The 22,073-nt window shown below is 31.3% G+C and overlaps 1 protein-coding gene across 1 annotated transcript; it reads right to left on the bottom strand.

Annotated features, from left to right (window-relative positions):
• Nucleotides 1–1,068: 1,068 nt before the first annotated feature.
• Nucleotides 1,069–13,929, bottom strand: LOC129217632 (uncharacterized). The gene is made up of 6 exons (XM_054851961.1): nt 13,711–13,929; nt 9,559–9,617; nt 8,171–8,260; nt 6,604–6,636; nt 2,728–2,757; nt 1,069–1,287 (listed from the first exon to the last, which is right to left on the bottom strand). Exons 1-6 carry the CDS (start codon nt 13,817–13,819, stop codon nt 1,264–1,266), a joined length of 345 nt encoding a protein of 114 aa, XP_054707936.1. The 5' UTR covers nt 13,820–13,929; the 3' UTR covers nt 1,069–1,263.
• Between the last annotated feature and the right edge of the window lie 8,144 nt (nt 13,930–22,073).

The following is a 22,073-nucleotide window of genomic DNA, read 5'->3' as shown; positions in this document are numbered from 1 at the left end:
CACTAAAGTTAAAACAACAAAGATTTTTCAGTGTCATTTTCAAACGATGATAACACTTAGTTCGTACAATGGTTCGGAAGCACGTGGAAATTCTCAGAATCTCTTCTATATGTTACCCAGTCTTCACTCATTATTAGTGTAGTTTCAAATATTACCACAAGTGTGGTAGTAGTGCGTGTTTCCATTGACTCCTAAAGAGTGTTCGTCCACTCTGTCGCCTAATCTTCACTCACTATTAGTTTGGTTTGAAATATTACCACTAGTGTGGTAATAGTGTGTTTACATTTACTACTAAAGAGTATTCGTCCACTCTACGGCTTAGTCTTTATTCACAAACAGTTTGGTTTCCAATATTACTACAAGTGTTGTAATAGAGTGTGTTTTCATGTACTCCTAATTGTAATAGAGTGTGTTTTCATGTGTTTGTCCATTTGTCGCCTAGTCTTCACTCACCAACAGTTTAGTTTCGTGTATTACCACAAGTGTGGTAATACAGTTTGTTTCTATTTATCCCTAAAGAGTATTTGCCCACCGTGTCACTTAGTATTCACTCACCAAGAGTTTAGTTTAAAATTTTACCCCGAGTGTGGCAATAGAGCTTGTTGCTTCCCTTATTTACTCGAAGTTTCCTTTCACCCCAACTGAGTCAACACCTTCTAAAGTTAATTTGGTAGCACTTCAACAACTGATTTTTGAAGAAACATAACAAAACCTGTTCGACTTTCACGGCAAAAACGTTTTTTTGCCTTTTTTCAAAACATCGTTACCGTATTTCCCCAAAACTGCTTTTTAAAACTACGGAGGAAGAAAATCGTATTGATGCGGCTACGAATGTGGACAGCAGAGCGAGCGATGTGTCTCTGGTGGGATTTGATAAAGGGACTTTTGTGATGGTAATCCAGTGATGGTAAACCTCTAAGCCAAAAGGCCCTAAAGAATCAGGAGCAAAACTGGGCTATGTAGTCTCAGAATTTACGCCACAGTTGACACCATACACATATGTTAATGTTTGAATAATATAAAATTATATTTTATTCCTTCATTACTTCCAAAAATAATTGCTGAGTATTGACACATAAATATAGTATTTAATTTTTCAAAGAAAGAAGCAATATTATTGAACATTCACAAAATATTATTACGTTTTACTGAAATGTAGCGATTCTTTTCTACAGTGCATTTAATGCGTAGACATTTTGAAGCCAGAGCCAAATGATAAAGTGTAGTTCTCTTCCCTCAGACTTTCTTTTTGCGTAGAAACTCTTATGATGACTCCATCATACAGGTCTGTAAAAGAGAACAAAATGTTTGATGTTCTGATTTAACTGTGAGCGTAAAAATATTAACAAATGAGAAAGGCGAAGAATTTATTATTAAAAAAATTTTTTGCCTTTTTTTCTAATTGATTTTAATATTTTAAATAATAATAAATAAATAAATACTTTATTTAAGTAACAACTAAATAAATAAGCAAAACAATGGTAAAAATGGTTTTTGATTATAAATGTCTTTCTTTGTGTGTACAGGATGACAAAATCTGTGGATTCTAAGTTATTCCATTTATTCATATCACAAGTTTTTGCTATGAAGTGATGACACAAGAGAATTAGTCAAATGTACAAATGTGAATTTTGCTTTTACGTTTAATCGTCTGGCAATGACATGAAAATACTATGTACTGAAATAAACGGCAAAAGTTGTTTACAGTCAACTGATATTTTTCAAAATCTTGTTTTTATCTTTCTCCATGCCACGAAAAAAGTGAAAAAATAATACGTAATCAATTAAAGGAGTATAATTAACTCAGATTCTTTGAAGTGCTGTCGAATTTTAAGTAGAAAAGTTTTACTTTAGGCGTTTTTGGTTTTCTAGATAAAAATTTTTAAATTTCGATTGCAGACACTAATGTTACATATTTTTTAACCGTCAAAAAGAATTGTAAAATTGCCGTATTGAAAATCCTTTAAAATGCGTTAAAAGTTCTTTGTGTCATCCCGGAGCTAATTCGTACAAAAATCAATAATGGGGTTGTTTCCTTCAGTCAAAAGTACTACTTTTAGTCACTGAAATTGATAGAATAAGCAAAAAAAAAGTAATAAATAGAAGCCGGCAAAAACTTTTATTTTCGCAATAGTTATTTTTTATTTAATTCCTTTTTATGTCCGATTTTGGAAATAAGGCGTGGTGTCTGTGACGTCAGAAGTGATGTTTTTTTGGCGCGGTACTGGATTGGCACCCTGAATGTTTACGCATTGTTAAAAAAAAGTTTGCTATTAAAAAGTAAAATAAATAGCAATCATCATGAGAATTTATAATGAAGACTTTTTTGAAGTAAACAAGAAATTCATTGGTATTATTACGCTATAATATTTTTATTTTTTTTTAAATGTCAATATATTGCACTGTGCGCTGATGGCATCAGTGAATGGCATTTCATCAATTGTGATGTCATGAGCAGAAGCGTAAAAAATGAAATTAAATCTGCTTACCGATTAAAACATTTCTTAAAAAATACCAAACTTTGTCAAATTATTGAAAAAAATGGTCAAATCCTATGTTTTAAACCAATGTTGAGTAATAAATTTCATTCTTCTCACATCCGCCTACTACGCCTTAAAGAAGCTTTATTACGTAAAATGTTTTTTAAATGAGCAATGTTTGATGCACTTGCATCGTAGAATATTTCTAATTTAACATTCAAATGAAAAATAAAAATGTTTTACCGACCTTTATCTTTTCGGCATCTTCTTCAGAAATCTAAAAAAAAATCGGAAAGAATGTCGGTTATTTTCGTGAGTTGTTTTCCGCAAATAAGACGCTTCAGTAAATTCAACAATTTGTTTGGAAAACCCAAACACACACACACACATACGGCAAAAAACCAAATTAAACACAAATAAAAAAATAACAGCACAAAAATGTGTTTCAATTCGTCTTTTTTTTTTTTTTTTTTTTTTGAACTTTGAAACTTCAACTTAAATTCTCCAACTATAACTCTCCAACGTACTAAAACGTAATTTTCTCATAAAAATAAAGTAATTTGCCAACGTACAGAAATAGTTAGGAACTACTCATGTGGTTATATCTTCTGTAATTAAAATTCGAACAAGGTATTGGTTAGGTAAAACTCTTAGAAAGTAAAGCTTGAAGTGATTGTTTGTTTTTGTTTTTCGTTCATTGTGTCCATAAAAAATTATGCCTCATACCCATCGCCCAAAGAGCAATGTCGCAGTTCCGTAAAAGTTGCAGAGTGTTTACAAAGAACAATTTCTCCCCCCCCCCCCAAAAAAAAAGATCATTATCCCCTAAAACAAAACTTCTTGAAAACCCTCTGCCCCCTAGAGACAATTTTGTTTCAAAGTAATGTGTAAGAGTTAATGCCTGAGAGTACATTTCTGCATTTGTATGTGTGTGTGCACTTCCTAATGGGGAATGCCCCCCCCCTTTCCAAAAAGTACATGGAACGCCTATTAAAGACGTTACGCCTATTAAAGACAATGACTGAATTTTGGAAATTTGAAAAAAATAAATAAATAAACAAATAAGTACTAAATTTACATTATCAATCATAGAACTGCTCTTTTCTAATAATTGATAAGAAATATTACGCTATTTTTTCCTTTTTATTACAGCGTGATTGTTGAACATGCGCAATAGGGTGGTTCAAAAAAACTTTCTTTCAGCTATAGTCCAGGACACCCCTTATTTTTTTTAGACTTACTAATAGTATTATGCTGTAAACGTTTTAGCTTCTTACTCAAAAATTTTAAGAGGGTGCTCAATGACCCCTCAATTTATCATTAGCCGTAGCATAGAAAAAGTTACAAATTTAGAAACATTTCATTTGCCCAGCTGTTTTTTTTTTTTTTTTTGCAGATAATTATTTTATTGCAATGTATATGTATATTACGCGTGTATATTATAAAATGTAGCATTGTTTTTTTACTTCAATGTATTTTTTAACCCCCCTCCCCATAGTTTTGAAGTTTGATGGAGGGAGGTGGGACACTCTCTTTCAGTTGAAATGGGAAGTTAAAATTCTTCCAGTGTATTACTATACACAAGTGTAAAAACATTGCGGGGTGTCCTATTATCTAGGAGAAACTTTTTTTTAACTTGTATTTTTGAACCACCCTCATCATGCGTAACTTGACGCAACTTTTATCTTCGAGGTAGACAGTGCAATGCCGAGGCACGCAGCTTGCCATTAAAAAAAATCACATTTTCGGTTTTGTTAGAGCTTATTTGATCTGATCATAAAGCATTTTTCATTTTGCTTCACCCATTCCCCATTTGCATACCACTTTAAAAAAAAAAAAAAAAACCATATCGCCTAAAAAAATCAGAGGTGCCCTGGTGGGAGATCACGGGAGGTCACTGGGACCTTCTAAAAAAAATCCTCATTCGGCATGTTTTGTCTGACGGTTCGGCAAATTTGGAAACCTAATTGCAATATTGCAAATTTTAAATTTCTGAAGGTGTTTCCTCTTTAGATGCATTTTGCACACCAGGTATTTTATCATTTAGAAAAATTCGGAGTTCCATTCAGCAAATGGGGAATTTCCGCCCTCCCAAACACTTTAGTCCGAGGCGCCTCTAAAGTTACATTGAAAACTTAAATAAGGAAACCTCCCTTTTGCATGTGCCCTTTTAGAGACGAAAATGATATTTGGACTATTTTCATACAACTGATAAAAGAGGGCGCCACGAAATGTTTCTCCGTTTTTCTTCCTGATATTTTCCCCAAAGAGCTATTATCCGTTTTATTTACCTATAATAACACCTGTCTTTTTTTTAAAATTGCATTTTGCATTTGTTTGAAAGTACTTAAAAAATAACCTACAAGTACAAAACAGCACTGTTATGTTATGAACTGCTTTACACATATTAAAAATAAATAAATAAATGTCTGAGTTTGCTTCCGACAAGTTAAAGTTTGCTCAACCAAGGAATTTATAAGTTTAAGATAGTCTTTGCAGTTTCATGTTTAAACTTGAAATATAAGAACAAAACCCTAATAAATCGGAACACACTATAGTTATACCATAGTATCAATCATCATCAGAAAAAACTTCTATGCAGAAAGCAGGCCCATAATTTCAAAACTTTCTATGGGGAGGGGATGCAAATAGTTTTTGTTCCGTGTATTTTATAGGGAAAAACAACTAAATACGTAGAAAAATGACAAATTTCATTATTTTTCTGGAACCGGAACCCCCTCCTGAGCGTCTGTCAGCGAGAAAACAAAGTGATTAAATCAGTGTGTATTTTTTCAACAATCTTTTTTAACATTTTCAAATCTCAACACAAAGTTGTTAGTTTATTTATTTTATTTTATTTATTTTTTTTTTCACATCACCAAAGTTTTTTCAATAATGTTAGTTTAGGGAAATTGCAGCTTTTCAAGAATTTGATTCAATTCTTTTCAGCCAAATTTGCTTTCTCCGTTTTCAGTATAATTCTTTCATCATTTTCAATGTATCATTTTATTTACACAATTTGACGATTTTAACTTAAAAAATCTTATTATTAATATTTTCGAACTTGTTGAACCACAGTAGCAAAGTTTTTTCGCTCTAGTTAGGATTTTAACAACTATTCGAAAGTTAGGTTTAATTCGATTTAATTAACTCATATTATTACTTTTTTCATATTCACAATTATTTTATTTAACTTAATCATATTCTCACCCATTTTATTATTTTCATACAATTACTGAACTCATAAAATTCATTACACTTTAATATATTCAAAAATACTTCATCATAGTTCTTTTTTAACACACATATCATTTTCCAGAACACAATTTATCGAATTTTACCAAGAAAATCGTATTATTAATAATTTCAATCTTGTATTTTTTACTTTATTCATTTATTTATTATTCTTTCAACTAGCAAAGTTTTTTCAGTCAAGTTTGGCTAGGGAAATTGCAGCTTTTCAAGAGTTTTACTCAATTCGATTTAATTCATTGAATTGACACAGATATTTTTTTTCTTATTTGCAATTATTATTTTTAACTTAATCGTTTTCTTATTCGTTTCTTTTTTAACATTTTCAAATCTCAACACAAAGTTGCTTCTTATTGCAGCAATTTTATATTCATTGCCGAATTAATATTAGCGAAATAATCCTTCTCTAGTTAAAGATTATATCGTGTCACATAAAAAATTTTTGAATGCAGTTACGATCGTAATTTAGTTTTTAAAGAGCTCAAAGAAAAAAAAATCTAGTCAAGTACACCCAGTCATTTGTGTTTCCCTACATTATAATGAGGGCTTAAGTAGTTATTTTTAAATTACTTCTGTGTTTTCAGTAATCCTAATGATTACTGTTGCAAAAATGAACGGTTATTAGTATTGAAAGATCTATAAAAAAATGAGCTTATTACGACAGTAAGGTTTTTTTTAAAAACATAACTGACTAAATTTAATCGTAGTTGGGTTACAATGTATTCTTTTGAACATTTGTAATATGTTTACCCCTTTTGATGTGAAACAAATTTCCGTGACTTATTAGCGTGAAAGATTTGAGGCTTTAAAAAAAGAAAGATCTTTGTTCAATTTTGCAACTCGTACAATAATAACGGAAATGCAGACTTACCTCAGTTCCTTTCTCTTTGAATTCTTCACAAGCCTAAAATAAAATAAAACGATCGACTTCAGAAGCATTTTTTTAAAGACAAACATATGAAATGAAACTACATGCTACGTATTTTCAAGAAACGAATTAATGACATATTAATAAACCAATGAAAAACGCAGAATGAAGCACCAGACTATCAATACTTATAACAGCGATTAGATCAAACAGTTTAATAAAAAAGTAGATCATAGCTTCGAGAAAACGAATGGGTGCCTTCATATTCTCAGGGGGTGGTGTATTTCGCCCCTTCTTGCGAATCATGGCGGCAGTCACAGCCCCGCTACTAAAGGCGGCTCGTCTGCGGCAAGTTGGTGTGCACCGCCTTCGACGGCGCACTCGGGGAGTAAGACCCCTTCTCGACACCTGGGGAGGTGCATTAATTTATAAGCAACACATAAATTTTCGGAACGGCGCACAGTGGGGCAAAAACGCCAAAAAGCGCTTATAAATGTTTTTTTTTTTTACCTATGTAAAACCAATTGAGGATTAATAAATTTGCTCTTAGGCAATCAGAACTGAAATTTTAGAGTCCTTCGTCCACTAAAAAGCCGAAGGGAGCCTTTAGAAAGTTGAAGAACCATGAGTGCGGAAATTAGCAAAAATTGCTTTTAAGCAGTTTATATATATATTTTTTCTTATTAAAGACGGGTATATTTAATTTCTTTCGTGCCTAACGATAGTAATAAGACGAAAAAAATGAGTAATCGAATTCTGAAACCGAAAATCTGTTTTGATGAGCACCAAAAACTTGGGAATTCAAGGTTATTTTTTTAAAAGCACTCTACAAAAAAAAAAAAAAAAAAAATGTCCTCTTAGAAAATAATATTAATTAGTCAGAAATTGTCTGTAAAAAGACGCTGAAAAAGAATTAGCTGTGTAAACTTGCGAACTGGAGCCTGAGCCCAAACAAATTGAAAATACTCCATAATAACATGCTTGTGTAAACAAACAAGCAAGAGAGGTTTTAAAACATTTTAAAGCGCTTTTTGGCGTGTTCGCCCCACTGTGCAGCGTGTCCATTTCACCTCGAACCATTCCAAAATCGTTTTTTGCCTCGCACCTACCAAGTCCCTTCCGCTCCAATGAGAGATACAGAGACAAGAATGACAACCTGCCAGTGACAGATCCGAGATTTTAGACCGAAAAAGGAGGGACGAACATGACATTTAAAATTAATATCCCTGCTTATTAAAGTGGTACAAAGGTGAGACTGGAGGAAATTACGTTACCCGAAAAATTACAAACTTTCAGTGTCTTTGTTAGTTTAAGAAGATCCTAGTTATATTTGAGAGTTCTAGAGAAGATCCGGCTTCAGGCAAACAGAAAGAGAGACGGCACATATTTTAATAGCATTTGTTACGTCATAAATGGACTCAGCTGCGTTTTATCCCCGAAATTTGGTTTCGTTTTAATTGTTAATTCGTCTGTTTCCTTTAACTCTAGCATTTTTATACTAAAGTCTAGCAGATGTTAGCAGATATAAATTAAAGTACGTAAACTCAAGCCTCTAGAGCATAAAACATACCTCTTTTTCTAAATCTGCATCATCACAAAACGCTTGTAGAGCTCCTGACACGTCTTCTGCTTTTGTCTTCTCTATCATAAATTGTTGCATCTAGAAAATTAACGTAAAAATATTTTTATCTATATATATTGCGCATCGAAAAAAAGAAAAAAAAATCAAATTCTCGCGTAGCTTTAATTTGATGTAGAGCTTCCTTCATGGTTTCTTTTTTAGAACCGTTAATATAAATGAACAAAAACACAAATGTTTAAATGTGCTGTATCAACAAAAATATATTGACATTTTACTATCTCAAAAGCCTTAGTCTCGATAATTTTTGTAAAGAATTACAAATTAATATTAGATTAAAAATAAAATGATAATTTTTAAAGAACTACTTTTTTCAAAAAGTTCCGTGCCCGTTTCTAAATCTACTTAAAACAGAAAACAAGTATTATAAATTAATTCCTTATTGCTGTTTAGTTAGTAAAAAAAGCAAAATAAAAACGGCCTTTTTTTTTTTTGTTATTATGTTGCGTCATTAATGAAGTACAATCAATGACTGAACAAGTGAAGAAATATCTAAGTGTGAAATTAGGAAATGAAAAAGGTTACTCTTTCCGAAAGAGATATAGATACTAATTTATTTTACTACGTATGTTTATATACCTACGTATTATATTTTGTAATGATCAATGAATGTTTGACAACAATTAAAGTAATCCGTCGCAATGTGGGATGAAAATAATTCGAAAAATAGACCTGTCATTAATTAACTAATCGTCACTTCAGAGCAACAGCAGGATATCTCATTGCTGTTTTGAGGCTTAGATATGATACTTTAAAGCAGGATTTAGTAATGGAGGGAACAAGTCAAATCATTGACTTAGCAAAAGCTGATTCAAAGACGCCAAGTCATGTGACTCAACAACGACGAATGGTTGACATGTTAAACTAGCGGAAAAAACCTGATTTCTTCCAATGCTTTGCCTCAAAATGTATCACACATGACTTGGGATCATTGCTTCACGAATGAAAGACTTCACTCCCTCCATTTCATCTCTTCTCAAGTTTGTATGATACTGTCGTTGTGAGATGACGTTATGACGATTTACATTTTTTTCACATCGTTTTCATTGATAAAAAAAAAAAAAGTTGATCAGGGGACATTTTACAAAAAACTAAATGGAAACATCATTCCGGTTTTTAAAGCAGTTTCACACAATAAAAACACAAAACTGGAAAAAACTAAAAAAGATGCTGTTGAATGAGAAGTAAGTTTTCAAAAAAAAAAAAAAAAAAAAAAGCGGAAAATGTTAAGTTTGATAAAAGCAGTCAACCCGATATTCTAGAAATGTTAAGGTGAAGCGAGAAAAAATGCTTAAATGTTAAGGAAAAAAGAAAAGTACCTCTTCCGGTAACATTGAAGCACAGTTTACAACTGTTTCTTTTCCAGCGTCATCTCCATCTGCAATAGAAATTAAAGATACTCAGAGCAAGGGAATGGTTTCTCATATTTGTTCGTTCTCTATTTTATTTATTCTTTTATTTTCTCTCATCTGTTATGTAATTTTTTTATTCGTACACTATTTTATTATTTATTTATTCATTTGATAGAATATATTTTCAACAACCAAAAAAAAAAGGTCACCAGGGACATAAATTTCAAATTTCACTTTTTTTTTCTTCTTTTTTTTGACGGTAAAAACTTATCGCTAAAAATGATAAATAGAGTCTTTTTTTGGCAAGACCTAAAAGCTAGAAGCAACTACAAAGTTTGGTTTATAAACCGTGATTTTCTCCCTTCAGCACCAAGAGCAGAGTCAGTAGCTTTGTTTCGACTTTTAACTGACCATGACTGTTTACCAAAACACCTTCACCGCTTGAAGATTGTCAAGAGTCCCAATTGTCCCCTTTGCAATTCAAACGAAGAAATGGACATTCGTCACCTGCACACTTGCACCCAGCTTTCCAGACGTAGCCTGTGTGACCGTTATTGGGAAGTAAGAGAGCGTATCGGCAGCTAAATATTTCACTCTATTGTTCCTGTATTGTTCCTTGTTCTGTGTATTGTGTTTGTTTTTGCTATTTTGTTCTTTGTAACCTTTTCTTGCTGCCAGCCATTAGAAATAAAAAAAAAAAAATATTTCACTGCAAGTTCCATCGCAAAAAGTTATTGTTCTTTCTTTATGTATTGCAATTTGAAAGACAAATTTTCTATTTGTCATTTTGTCAGTTTCAAAAAGGTAAGGTGTCTTAATAATTTAGCTTTATCCCACATTACTCCACCACTACCACCATTACGCTGCTGCCTATATTTTATCAGTGTGCACTTTTTCTAGTTACTAATTTTTATGTTCGCACTGAAGAAAATAACCACTTAGACTGGTGATTGATTTTCCTTTGTATTTTAACCCTTCGTTTTGCCCTAAAGTTTTTTTGTCTTCAGGTGAGGCGTAATTCGGTGTTTTTCACAAGAGTTATACGACTTGGTGCTTAAATTTGATTTAAAAAATATATAAAAAGAGCTTCAATTGTTTTAATTGCCAGTACAGTGTCTCCCCAGCTTCGCCGCCATCACCCCCCCTCTCTGTTTTTTAGTTTTAATCATACCTTATTAATGCATTAAAGGGGGAGGGGGGATTTGAACTGTTGGCGAAACTAGGGATAAACCTCCAGTAGAGTTAGCTAACAGTAAAATTAGTGTGCATCTCAACACATCAGAGAATCATGCAACTTATAAATGCATTGCATAATAAATATTGCAGTTTGAAATTGATTATTGAACCGTTTGATTTTGCGGAATGAAAACAGGAACTGAACGGATATAGATGTATTTTAGTTGAACTGGAACAAAAAGAAAAAAAAAACAGTTCGAAGCCCTGGATAATTATTGTCTGAAAAACCTAAATTAATATACGATTTCATTATGCTGAAGTATACTTTTACATAACTCACAATTCAAGGAATTTTGCATCAGTTGAAGAAGTCAGTTTCAAATATAACAATCATATAAAAAGTACCTTTATATTATAACAAACTGACGAAATACGTTACATAAAATGATGAAAGCACGCAATTTCTTGCCAGATACTTTTCTGTGTAACATCATATATGTTCTTATCTGTTAGACACTTGAAGTTTTCAGCTCTACCGTTGTGGATTGTTTTTCCCCTGTAGTTCTTTTTTCATTTTAATTTTATCGCTCCCATATATGAAGAGCGACATAGAGATATTAATTCCGCTCTGTTTTCGACAATATTATGTCGTCATAGCTACGAGACATATTTGAAATCTTATTCTCGTCATAAATATAAACATTCAGTTGAAAATATAAAACTGGCTTATGCATAGTGTAAGTGTATATATATATATATATATATATATATATATATATATATATATATATATATATACAGTATAATAGTAGGCTTTATTAGCAATAGTAATTTTAAAATAATTAAAATGCATTGATTTTTTTCTTCAACGGCAGTGATTTTCTTTTAGTCCTGAGATAAATTTTGCATTGGGAACTTTCCTTTTTTTTTCGTTTATAAATACTTTATTAAAAGTATTTATTTAAAAATTTATCTTCTCTTAAACTACTATTTATGTCATTTTTTTATAAACTGTGCAGTATTCTTTTCTTTTGCTGCTTGAAGAAGGCAGTCTTTTTTACTGCATTTCTATTGCAAGTCTTCTTATTTACCTGCAGCAGTTAGAATTCTCAAATCATGTTACTGGTTAGAGCCTTATTTAGAAAATAAAATCAGTTTTTGTACCCTTTCGTTCTTTCAATGTAGGAAGTAGGGAAATGTGGGGCAAAGTGAAATAGCTGGGAAAGTAAAATTGGGAAATATTTACTCTATTTAGTAATACTTTAACTATGTATTAACACATGTAAAATATTCCAGTTAAGAAAGAATTACCTTTAAAAATCAAAGAATATGATAATGCAAAATTTGATTACTAAAATTGATACTCATATTCTAATATTTTGTTGTAAGTCAAAAATCATTTTTGTTATTATTAAATGATAAAGTTATTGTTATTAAGAGTTTAATTATACATTTAAACCTACTAATATTCAGTGCAGTCTTTATTTGTTACAAAATTAAGCTTATTTGCATTTTAAGGGGGTCCGGGACACATTTAGAAATTTTTTTTATTATATACTTTAGAGTTTTGAAATTTTTTGCACTGATTCACCATTTATTTAATAAGCAAAATCATAAAATAAAATGATTTTTTTAAAAAATTAATTAGTTTTTTTAATGAGGTTGCTTTAAATTGCTATAACTCAAAATATTCTTGATCAATTTTCAATTTTTTTTAAATAAATTACGCACAAATATCTAAGCTTTAATTTATATTCGGCGATTCTAAAAATATTGATACAATAAAAAAATAAAAAATATTTGAAGAAAAATTTCGAAAAATTTGAAGATACTTTTTTTTAAAAAAATTATAATTTTTGCAGTAAACGTTTTTATTCACCGAATAAAATTTAAAATAAACTGTTTGAAAAAGATATGCTCCAAGTTTCATTACTTTATCTTTATCGGTTCCTGACTTATAAGAGTTTGAATGCAAGAAATCGGGAAAAATTGGGAGATGGAGAAAAACGCGTTTAAAGTTTTGAAGTTAAGTACACATTAGTTAGGTGCATGCAACGAAAATAATTATATCTTTCGTTCTATTTAAGATAGAAACAAGATTCAAACGTCCTCTTAAGCAGAAAAAAACGGAGTAATTTTTCACATGATAAAAAAAAATTGCAAAATTTGACGATTTTTGTGTCCCGGACCCTTTTTAACTATGTAGTAACACATGCAAACTATTCCAGTTAAGAAAGAATTACCTTTAAAAAACAAAGAATATGATAATACAATATTTGATTACTGAAATTGATACTCATATTCTAATATTTTATTGTAAGTCAAAAATTATTTTTGTTAATATTAAATGATAAAGTTATTGTTATTAAGACTTTAATTATTAATTTAAACCTGCTAATATTCAGTGCAGTTTTTATTTGTTAAAAAGTAAGCTTATTTGTATTTTAAATGGTGCGAAGTGGATGATTCAAAGTGAAATAGCTCATTTCATTTACTTATTCGGTCTTTTATCAAATCACTTACCTATTCATTTATTAATTACTTCATTTACATTACTTCATTTATTCACTTATTTTTCATTCATTCATTTTTTTGTTAACTGATTTATTTGATCATTAAAACTGAGCTCATGGCAGATGATGAATTTCGGATTTAATAGTGATATTCCATTACTTAAAAATGCCAAAAGAATCCATATAAACAATAGGAAAATGCTGGAATTCAACTTTTATTTCGTGCTTTATTTTCAGCTGGACTCAAAAAAGCAAGATTTTAAATGATAGCTTAAATACAATATATGACAAAAATGAAAAAAAAAAAGGCAGTTACTGCGCTTTACCTTTCCACGCCAGTATGGTCCCTCAAAAGGGTGAATAATAAGGGTAATCAATTGAGATCAGAGTGCAAGTATGCATTTTTAAGACACATAATTTTCCAACTTACTACAAAAATTCTTTTGCATAAAATTTTTCCACTTTTCAGGAAATTCTTCCTCGTCTTGACAGATAGCGAAAGTTATGCAGCAAAGAGCGAAAATCACCAAGGTATTCATTTCTGACAAACTAACTAGAAATTCACCGGAAAATCTGTCTTTATGTTTAAAATTGTCAATAGACGGAACTTTATATTGGCAAACGATCTAATGATGTAACTGGGAACGGTTTTTTATGCAAAGTCCCATTGAAGCTTTATTTTCTCACGAACAGCTGATACTACATACATGCTGCTTCCTTGTCTTTCATGTGGTTAGTTGGTGATTCAAAACGACAACAGATTTCCCGTAACGAAGCAACGAATTCTATGGATTTCATAATTCAATATTTACAGCCTTGGCGGCGAAATAAATACGATCTGTCGCATTGCGTGGGATAGATTTCAGCAGATATTTACTTTCGTATTTTTTGGGGCGTTTGTTATGGATGAAAAATGAGTTGTGTTGAGAGCTGCTTGATAAATACCTTCAGAATTATACGATTTTGAAATTTTTTTTGTGGAGTAGCTTCTGTTTAAAAAGCACGGAAAATTTAGTTTAAAAAATTTGTCTATTTTAAGGCAATGTAATTTTTTTTCACATACGATAGAAAAAAAAACATAACTAATAGTAACGTTAACAATAAGTTTTCTAATTGACAATATTAAATTGAAAAATTTTGCTATTTTTAGGCAATGTTTTTTTTCATAAACAATACTAAAAAAAAAAAAAAAAACTAGACATAACTTATAGTGACGTTAATAACAACATTTCTAATTGATAATACGAAATAATATTGAATTGTATAAATGAATAATATTAAATTTCTCAACATTCAACAAATTAAAAAAAAGAACTTATGTTCTATGCTAGCAAAGATTATAACTTTACTATTAACTACTATTAACTATAAGAAAGAAGCTTTTCTTTTTTGACAAAGCTTGATAAAATAAAAAATAAGTAAGTTTAAAAATTGCGTTTTTCGTTTTGTTTTTGAAATTAGGCATTTTCTTCCAATTTATCAACATTTTTATCTGATTTCAGTGTCAGTTAGTGTCAATGTATGATTGTGCCAATTTATGAACTATTTACCAACAAATAGGATTACCAACAAAAGTCCAAAAAGGATGATTTTGAGGTTATTACTGTTTTGTACGTATATTTATATCCCGCATTGAGCAGTGACTATGTAACTCCGCAAGAATAAATAAATAAATGAATAGTTAAAATTAAAAAAGAAAAAAAAAACAAACTTTTCTGTTATTTACCATCGTTATCAGAGCGCCAGTGCCAGCGTTGGTATGCGCAAGACAAACGTTTTTTTCACTCTGATGCAAAAAAGTGAAAAAGTGACTTACGTTAATGTGAGTTTGAGCTACAGATCTTACTAATATAGTTTTTAACACTTGTACAGAAAATAACAAAGGCAATATCCATTTTTAAAATTCATGGTTGAGTGGAATTATAAGGGAAATAAAAAAACTTAATTTAAATCGCAGAAGAAACTTTTTCCTCTTTCTTCACAATGAATGACTGACTGACTGACTGAATAACTGAATGAATGAATGCATGCGCGAGTCTGTGAGTGAATGAATGAATGAATGAATGAATGAAATGCTTTGATTATCATTACCCTGTATTACTAACCTTATATCATACTAGCAGAAATATCGCCGACATTTTTGCAAAAAGATTTCAGTGGCTGACGCATTGGGCACTTTTTTCAACTGTAGCTGTTTTGAAGCCAAAGACTACGCAATAATGTTTCTCAGCTTTCGACATGTAAATAAAACGTCGCCAGAGAATCTTTAAAAAACTTTTTTTAGTGTGTAAAATATTCCAACAACTAAATTAAGCAAATTCATAAACAGCAGAAACACTTATATTAATTTTTCTTTTTGCACAATTTCAAACAGTCGCCAAATTTTACTGCTTATTTTGGGAGCATTTCGGATGAAACTATTAAGCGCCATTTTATGGTGACCAAAAATATCTCAACATCTGGCGACAATATCTCTGTAACGAAAATTAGTAACATATCGTTTTACAAAGTAAGGGAAGAAGGAGGAGCATTATCGAAGGTATCCCAAAAAAGATTCCCGCGAATTTGGTAAAATCGCACCAAGAGCCAACAATGACTGAAATTTCCCAAAATAACTAAAGCAAGTATAAGGGGATTACGGAAGGCTTAATTTTTTTAAACTCTTCGTATTTCAATAGCCATACAGAGAAGGTTTTAGACTCTACGTTAAAAAAAAAAGTGTTAACAGATCAATTTTTTAAACATGTGAAGATTAATTTCTTATTTTGGAAATTCCTCAAATTTGTGTATGCTTAAATGTTGTGCTTTCGTTTCTAAATCAATACTATTTTATTCTTTATACTTATTGCTATTTTAATTTTATGAGTAAGGAAGATGCTCGATTTTTAATCACGTCAAAAAGGTGTATTATAAATTCTTTCACTTAAAACAGAAAACGAATGCAAGTAACGATTGTTTCTCTTTATTATTACTCACCCAGGCAACGCCAGGTATTTTTGCTAGTCTTACTACTAATATATATGCGAAAGTTTGTCTGTATGGATGTATGGATGTATGGATGTTTGGATGTATGGATGTATGGATGTTTGTTACTCTTTCACGCAAAAACTACTGAACGGATTTTGATGAAACTTTACAATAATATAGCTTATGCATCAGAATAACACATAGGGTAGTTTTCGTCCCGTTATGGGGGGCAAAACCCCCCTTAGGTGAGCAATAAAATACAATTTTCGTATAAATTCTCTAATATAGGGATGAAAAAATACTTGCACATATTTACATTATACGTCCATCGAAAGCTCTGATTTTTCTGCTGAAGATGGCACTTATTCGAAATTTCTAAGTAGAATAAAAAACGAGTTATGAGCTTTTTAGTTCCATGTTCGAAGGCTTTCCTAAACTCAATACAGTATTTAGTGTATCATCTCAACTCCCTGTCGATAGCAACTATTGTTGTATTGTTGACTATCTTTGCTTTTCGTGACTGTTCAAGGCTTTTCTCAAGTCAAATCTTGAAGTAAGATTTTTGCACAAGATTGGCAAATAATACATGATTTGGCTGATCATTTTCCATTTAAACGGAACTTTAGTATAGTTAATGGTTTTTATTATTATTTATGCTGATTGAACACTTACTCATTATCCAATCAACCAGCAGATCACCAAAATTTTTGCTGAAATATTTCTGTAGCTGATGCATTTGGCAGTTTTTTTCAATGTCGCTGTTTTTGAAGCCGAAGACTACGTCATAATGTTTCTCAGTTTTCACCATGTAAACAAAATGTCGCCAATCAAAGAATCTTTAAAAAACTTTTTTTACTGTGTTAAATAATCCAGCAACTAAATTAGGCAAATCCATAAAAAGTACAAAAACTTCCATTAATTTTTCCTTTTTGCACAATTTCAAACAATCGCCAAATTTTGCTACTTATTTTGGAAACATTTCGAATGAAACTCTTTAGCGCCATTTTATGGTGACCAAAAGTATCTCAGCACCTGGCGATAATATCTTTGTAACGAAAATTAATATATCGTTTTTTCAAAGTAAGGAAAGAAGGAGGGAGCATCATCGAAGATATCCCAAAACGATTCCCGCAAATTCGGTAAAATCGCTCCAAGAGCCCACAATGATTGAAATTTCCCAAAATAACTAAAGCAAAGTATAAGGGGATAACGAGCAACGTCAATAGCAATACAGAGAAGGTTTTAGACTCCATGTTAAAAAAAAAGTATCAACAGAATAATCTTTTTAAACATGAGAAGAATAATTTCATGTTTTGGAAATTTGTATATGCTTAAATATAGTGCTTTCGTTTCTAAATCAATACTATTTTGTTCTTTATACTTATTGCTATTTTACTTTTATGGGTAGGGAAGAAACTCTATTTTTAATCATGTCAAAAAAATGTGTTTTAAATTCTTTCACTTAAACCAGAAAAAAAAAGCAAGTAACGATTTTTTCTCATAATTATTACTGACCCAGGCAACGCCGGGTATTTTTGCTAGTTTAAAATAAAATTCTAGACGCGAACGTTGTTTTAAAATTTGGACAGCAGCCAAAAAATTCCCTTTTGAAACAATTATTATAATTTTATTAGCTCACCTATATGCAAAATGGCAACAGGAAAGAAATAAAAATTCCTGAATAACGTTATGCTACTTAACGTTTTAATTAATATCTCCGCTAATTAAAGTCGTACCATTACAAGATTGATCCTATTGTTTTCTTTGGAAAATTTCGAATTGATCGGTAACTCGTTCTACTCCCGATTCGCAGCGGTTCTCGAGAAAATCGATCATCAGACAGACAGACGGACGCGAACAGATTTTAATATTATAGTGGACTAGCATTCCCGTACCCGGCATTGCTCGGGTAATGGAATTAGCAGTGGTTAACAGGGCTTGGTGCACCTAGTTTCGAAAATCCCCTGTAATAATTACTTATTACCTATAATTTTCTCTAATTTTGGGAGGATCCCGGGGCCCCTGAACTCCTTATATATATGCCCTTGTAATTAACCGATCTTTAACTATTATTAACGATCCTTTTAAAGTACTTATTATCTTTGCAAACACAGGCAATCCACATTTAATTGTTATACCTATGTTTAAGCAAGAACTTCTTTGTATACAACATTTTCAGTTTTTTCTCGTTGCTAAAACTATTAAGCTGCTTGATGAACTGACTTTGGAGCAAGCCACATAAAATTGGCCGTGTGAAAAAAAGTTTTCTCGTAAATTGATCCCTGCTTTTTTTAATGTCTGTCCTTGTGACTTATTAACGGTTATTGCAAAGCAAACTTTTACACGAAACTACACTCTTCTAAATTCAAAAGGATAGTCCGCCTGTGATGATGTTCTTAAAAACTTCCTTTCTAGTTTTGAAAAAATGAAAGTAAAAGACAGAAACATGATTATTTGACTTGAGAAAAGCCTCAAAGAATCACGTGAGAAACAAAAACAATATCAAATTTAAAATTCGCTATCGACCAAAAGTTGAGATGAAGTACTGAATAATGATTTGAATGGAGGAAAGCCTCTGAAAATAAGGGATTTAAATTTCAATGACAGGTTTTAATTTCACAGATATTAAGGGGTTTTAATTAATTTCTCCCGAACTAATTGATATTTCGAAAAATCCTTTCTTAGTGGATACTTTCGTAATCATGTGGACATGCCTGCCAAATTTCAAGTCCGAGGCTTCAGCGGTATTGGCTGTGCGTTGATATATATATATATATATATATATATATATATATATATATATATATATATATATATATATATATATATATATATATATATATATATATATATATATATATATATATATATATATATATATATATATATATATATGTTATCTCAGGACATCTGTGAAAAAAATTCTCTTCCCTTCAGACTCGTGTCCAAACTGCGAAGGTAGAGACGACTGGTGGCGCCATCTCTCGGATACTTTATTCAGTTGGCTACATTCTGTATTATGGATAACTAGCTTTTACCCGCGGCTTCGCTCACGTTGATGTAGTTTTTTTCAATCGATTCAAGTTAACGGTCAACACAGGCAGAGGTCAAATAGTTACCAAAAAAAAAAAGTTTGTCTCCAGTTTCGCTGACATTTCGAATTGCCTGCCCCTTTAAATGTATCAAAAGGTGTGATTGAAATTGAAAATCAGAGGGAAGAGGGGTAAATGAAATGTCGGCGAAACTGGGAAGACACCCAAAAAATAACACAAAATAAATCACGAAAACGTTTAGGAGTTCTAAAGACGTTACTTTGGGTAATTCTCAAAAAATCCATTTCGAGTGAGGTCAACTATTCTTAAATAAAGTGAAACAGTTCTCTACCCAATCTTCGTTAAATAATATCAAGCGCTACACCGGCTCATGATTATTTTCAAAAATCTTCATCAGTACAGGTCCGATAGGATAAAAAACAAATAAAAAAACAAAAACAAAATAAAATAAAGAAAGAACAATTTTCTCTATTGTCGCCATTAAAATAGGGACATTAATTCCACAAAATCCTAATTAGCATCATTAACCCTTAAAAATACACACACAAAAAAGAAAATGAAAAGTTTGATAAAAATTTTAAATAAATTCGCCAATGCACTATCGTAGTCGCCTGGTGAGACTGGAGATGAAAAATGAATTTGTTGGATTAATTTACATTTTAATAGTAGTTTTAATGTTATTTAAGAGTGTTGTTTCACTAATTTGGCGAATTAATTTTAACTTCAATGCCTCATTTTACTTAATGATCTTTTTACCAAAATTAACTTGGCGGAATTTTTACACATGGTGAAAACCGAGAAACAGTATTGCGTACTCTTTAGCTTCACAAACAGCGACAGTTGAAAAAATTGCCAAATGCCTTAGCTATTGAAATGATTCCACAAAAAAAAGTTTGGCTAGGTTCCTGCTGATCGATTAAATACCCAGTCAACACAAATAAATTTTTAAAAAAACTCATTAATTGCCTCAATGTTGCATTAAAATGGAAAATAATCAGCCAAATCCATGTAGTATTTGCCTATCTTGTGCAGAAATCTTAATTCAAGATATGAGAAAAGCCTTGAACAGTCACGAAAAGCAAAGATAGTCAACAATACAACAATTGTCGCTATCGACAGGGAGTTTAGATGATACACTAAATACTGTATTGAGTGGGGGAGCCTTCGAACATGGAACTAAAAAGCTCATAACTCGTTTTTTATTCTGCTTAGAAATTTTGAACAGGTGCCATCTTCAGCAGAAAAATCAGAGCTTTCGATGGACATATAATGTAAATATGTGCAAGTATTTTTTCATCTCCTTATTAGAGAATTTATACGAAAATTGTGCTTTATTGCCCCCTAAGGGGGTTTTGCCCCCCATAACGGGAAGAAAACTACCCTATGTGTTATTCTGATGCATAAGCTATATTATTGTCAAGTTTCATCAAAATCCGGTATTAGTTTTTGCGTGAAAGAGTAAAAAACATCCATACATCCATACAGACAAACTTTTGCATATATAAAAGTAGTAAGATGAGGGTCGTCTCTTACGTACCCTTAACATTTGTTAGCCATCAATTTCGTGACCTTGAAAAGGGACAAATGCCTAACAGCAACTACCACTTCGTTTGATATACAAAATCTAAAAGGTGAATTTGTGTTGGGGGGAGGGGGGAATCTTTGATACAGTAAACTCAGGAAAATAATTTTTAAGTTAAATATTTAAAAAATATATTTCGTGCAGTTCAATTTTGTTTCAAGCGATTGATAACGAGTTAATTCCTTATCTTCCTATCCAGAAATCTAGTTACACCAGAAATTAGTTTTGCTTAAAAAATCGAATAAAACTGCTCAGATTCTAATTATGTTTAAAGTGATTTTCGAAGCAAACGAAAAAAAAAAGTTATACATAAAACTTTAAAACGGGTCATCAGTGGGCAAAGAGAGTTGTCTGACTGATTGGACAGTTCCTTTCACTTAACATTAAAAATTAACTTTACTTTTCAATGAAAAAATAAAGTAACAAAAAACTTGTTAAAAGAACATTCATTTAAAAATGGTTTTCTTTGGTTACTTTTACCGCTCAGTAAGATATTTTAAAGTTTTTGTTTTAAAAAATTATATTTCCTTGCTACCTTTTAGGCTATTACTGTATAAGATTCCATTTGATTTAACTGTATGTTTATGCTTAAGTAGCATACGACTAGAATAGTTACTTAGAACAAAACTAGTTATAATACTAATTACAAATAATTACTTGAAGAATCTCTTAAAATGTTAAGGATAGCGATACAATAATTAAAGTTCTTAGTCAACAAACTAAGGTGTTGCTGTTAAGTACGATAAAAAAATACAACATTAAAAAAAAAGTTCAGATGAGACGGGACGTATTAGCAGTGGAAAAAAAGTATATGGAGAACACGACAAAGCTCTTGTTCCTTTAAAAGTGATATATTATCTAGGTAACGTGCTGAATACAATGCATAAAAGCAGAGAACGGGGAAGCAGTGGAAAAATTCATATAATAAATAAATATTTATTTTAAATAATTTTTTATTTGTTGTATGATTTTTTTTTGAGCAATCACGATTGCTTTTTGTTCTCATTTGACTATTTTGAATTCCTATCATTTTATTTTCTCACCAGCACCCTCTGCCAGCACCACCGTCACGTCGACCGGCCTCACGATGCTGCTCCTCTTCGAAAACCGTCTCCAGGTTGCGTCCATATCCTACACACACGCGCATGCACACACACGCCTACACACACACACGCCTACACACACATACAC

The sequence above is a fragment of the Uloborus diversus genome, chromosome 2 (assembly GCF_026930045.1).
Source record: "Uloborus diversus isolate 005 chromosome 2, Udiv.v.3.1, whole genome shotgun sequence".
NCBI classification, from domain to species: Eukaryota; Metazoa; Arthropoda; class Arachnida; order Araneae; family Uloboridae; genus Uloborus; species Uloborus diversus.
Note: the sequence above shows the minus strand (reverse complement) of the source record. Positions and strands in the feature narration are given on the sequence as shown.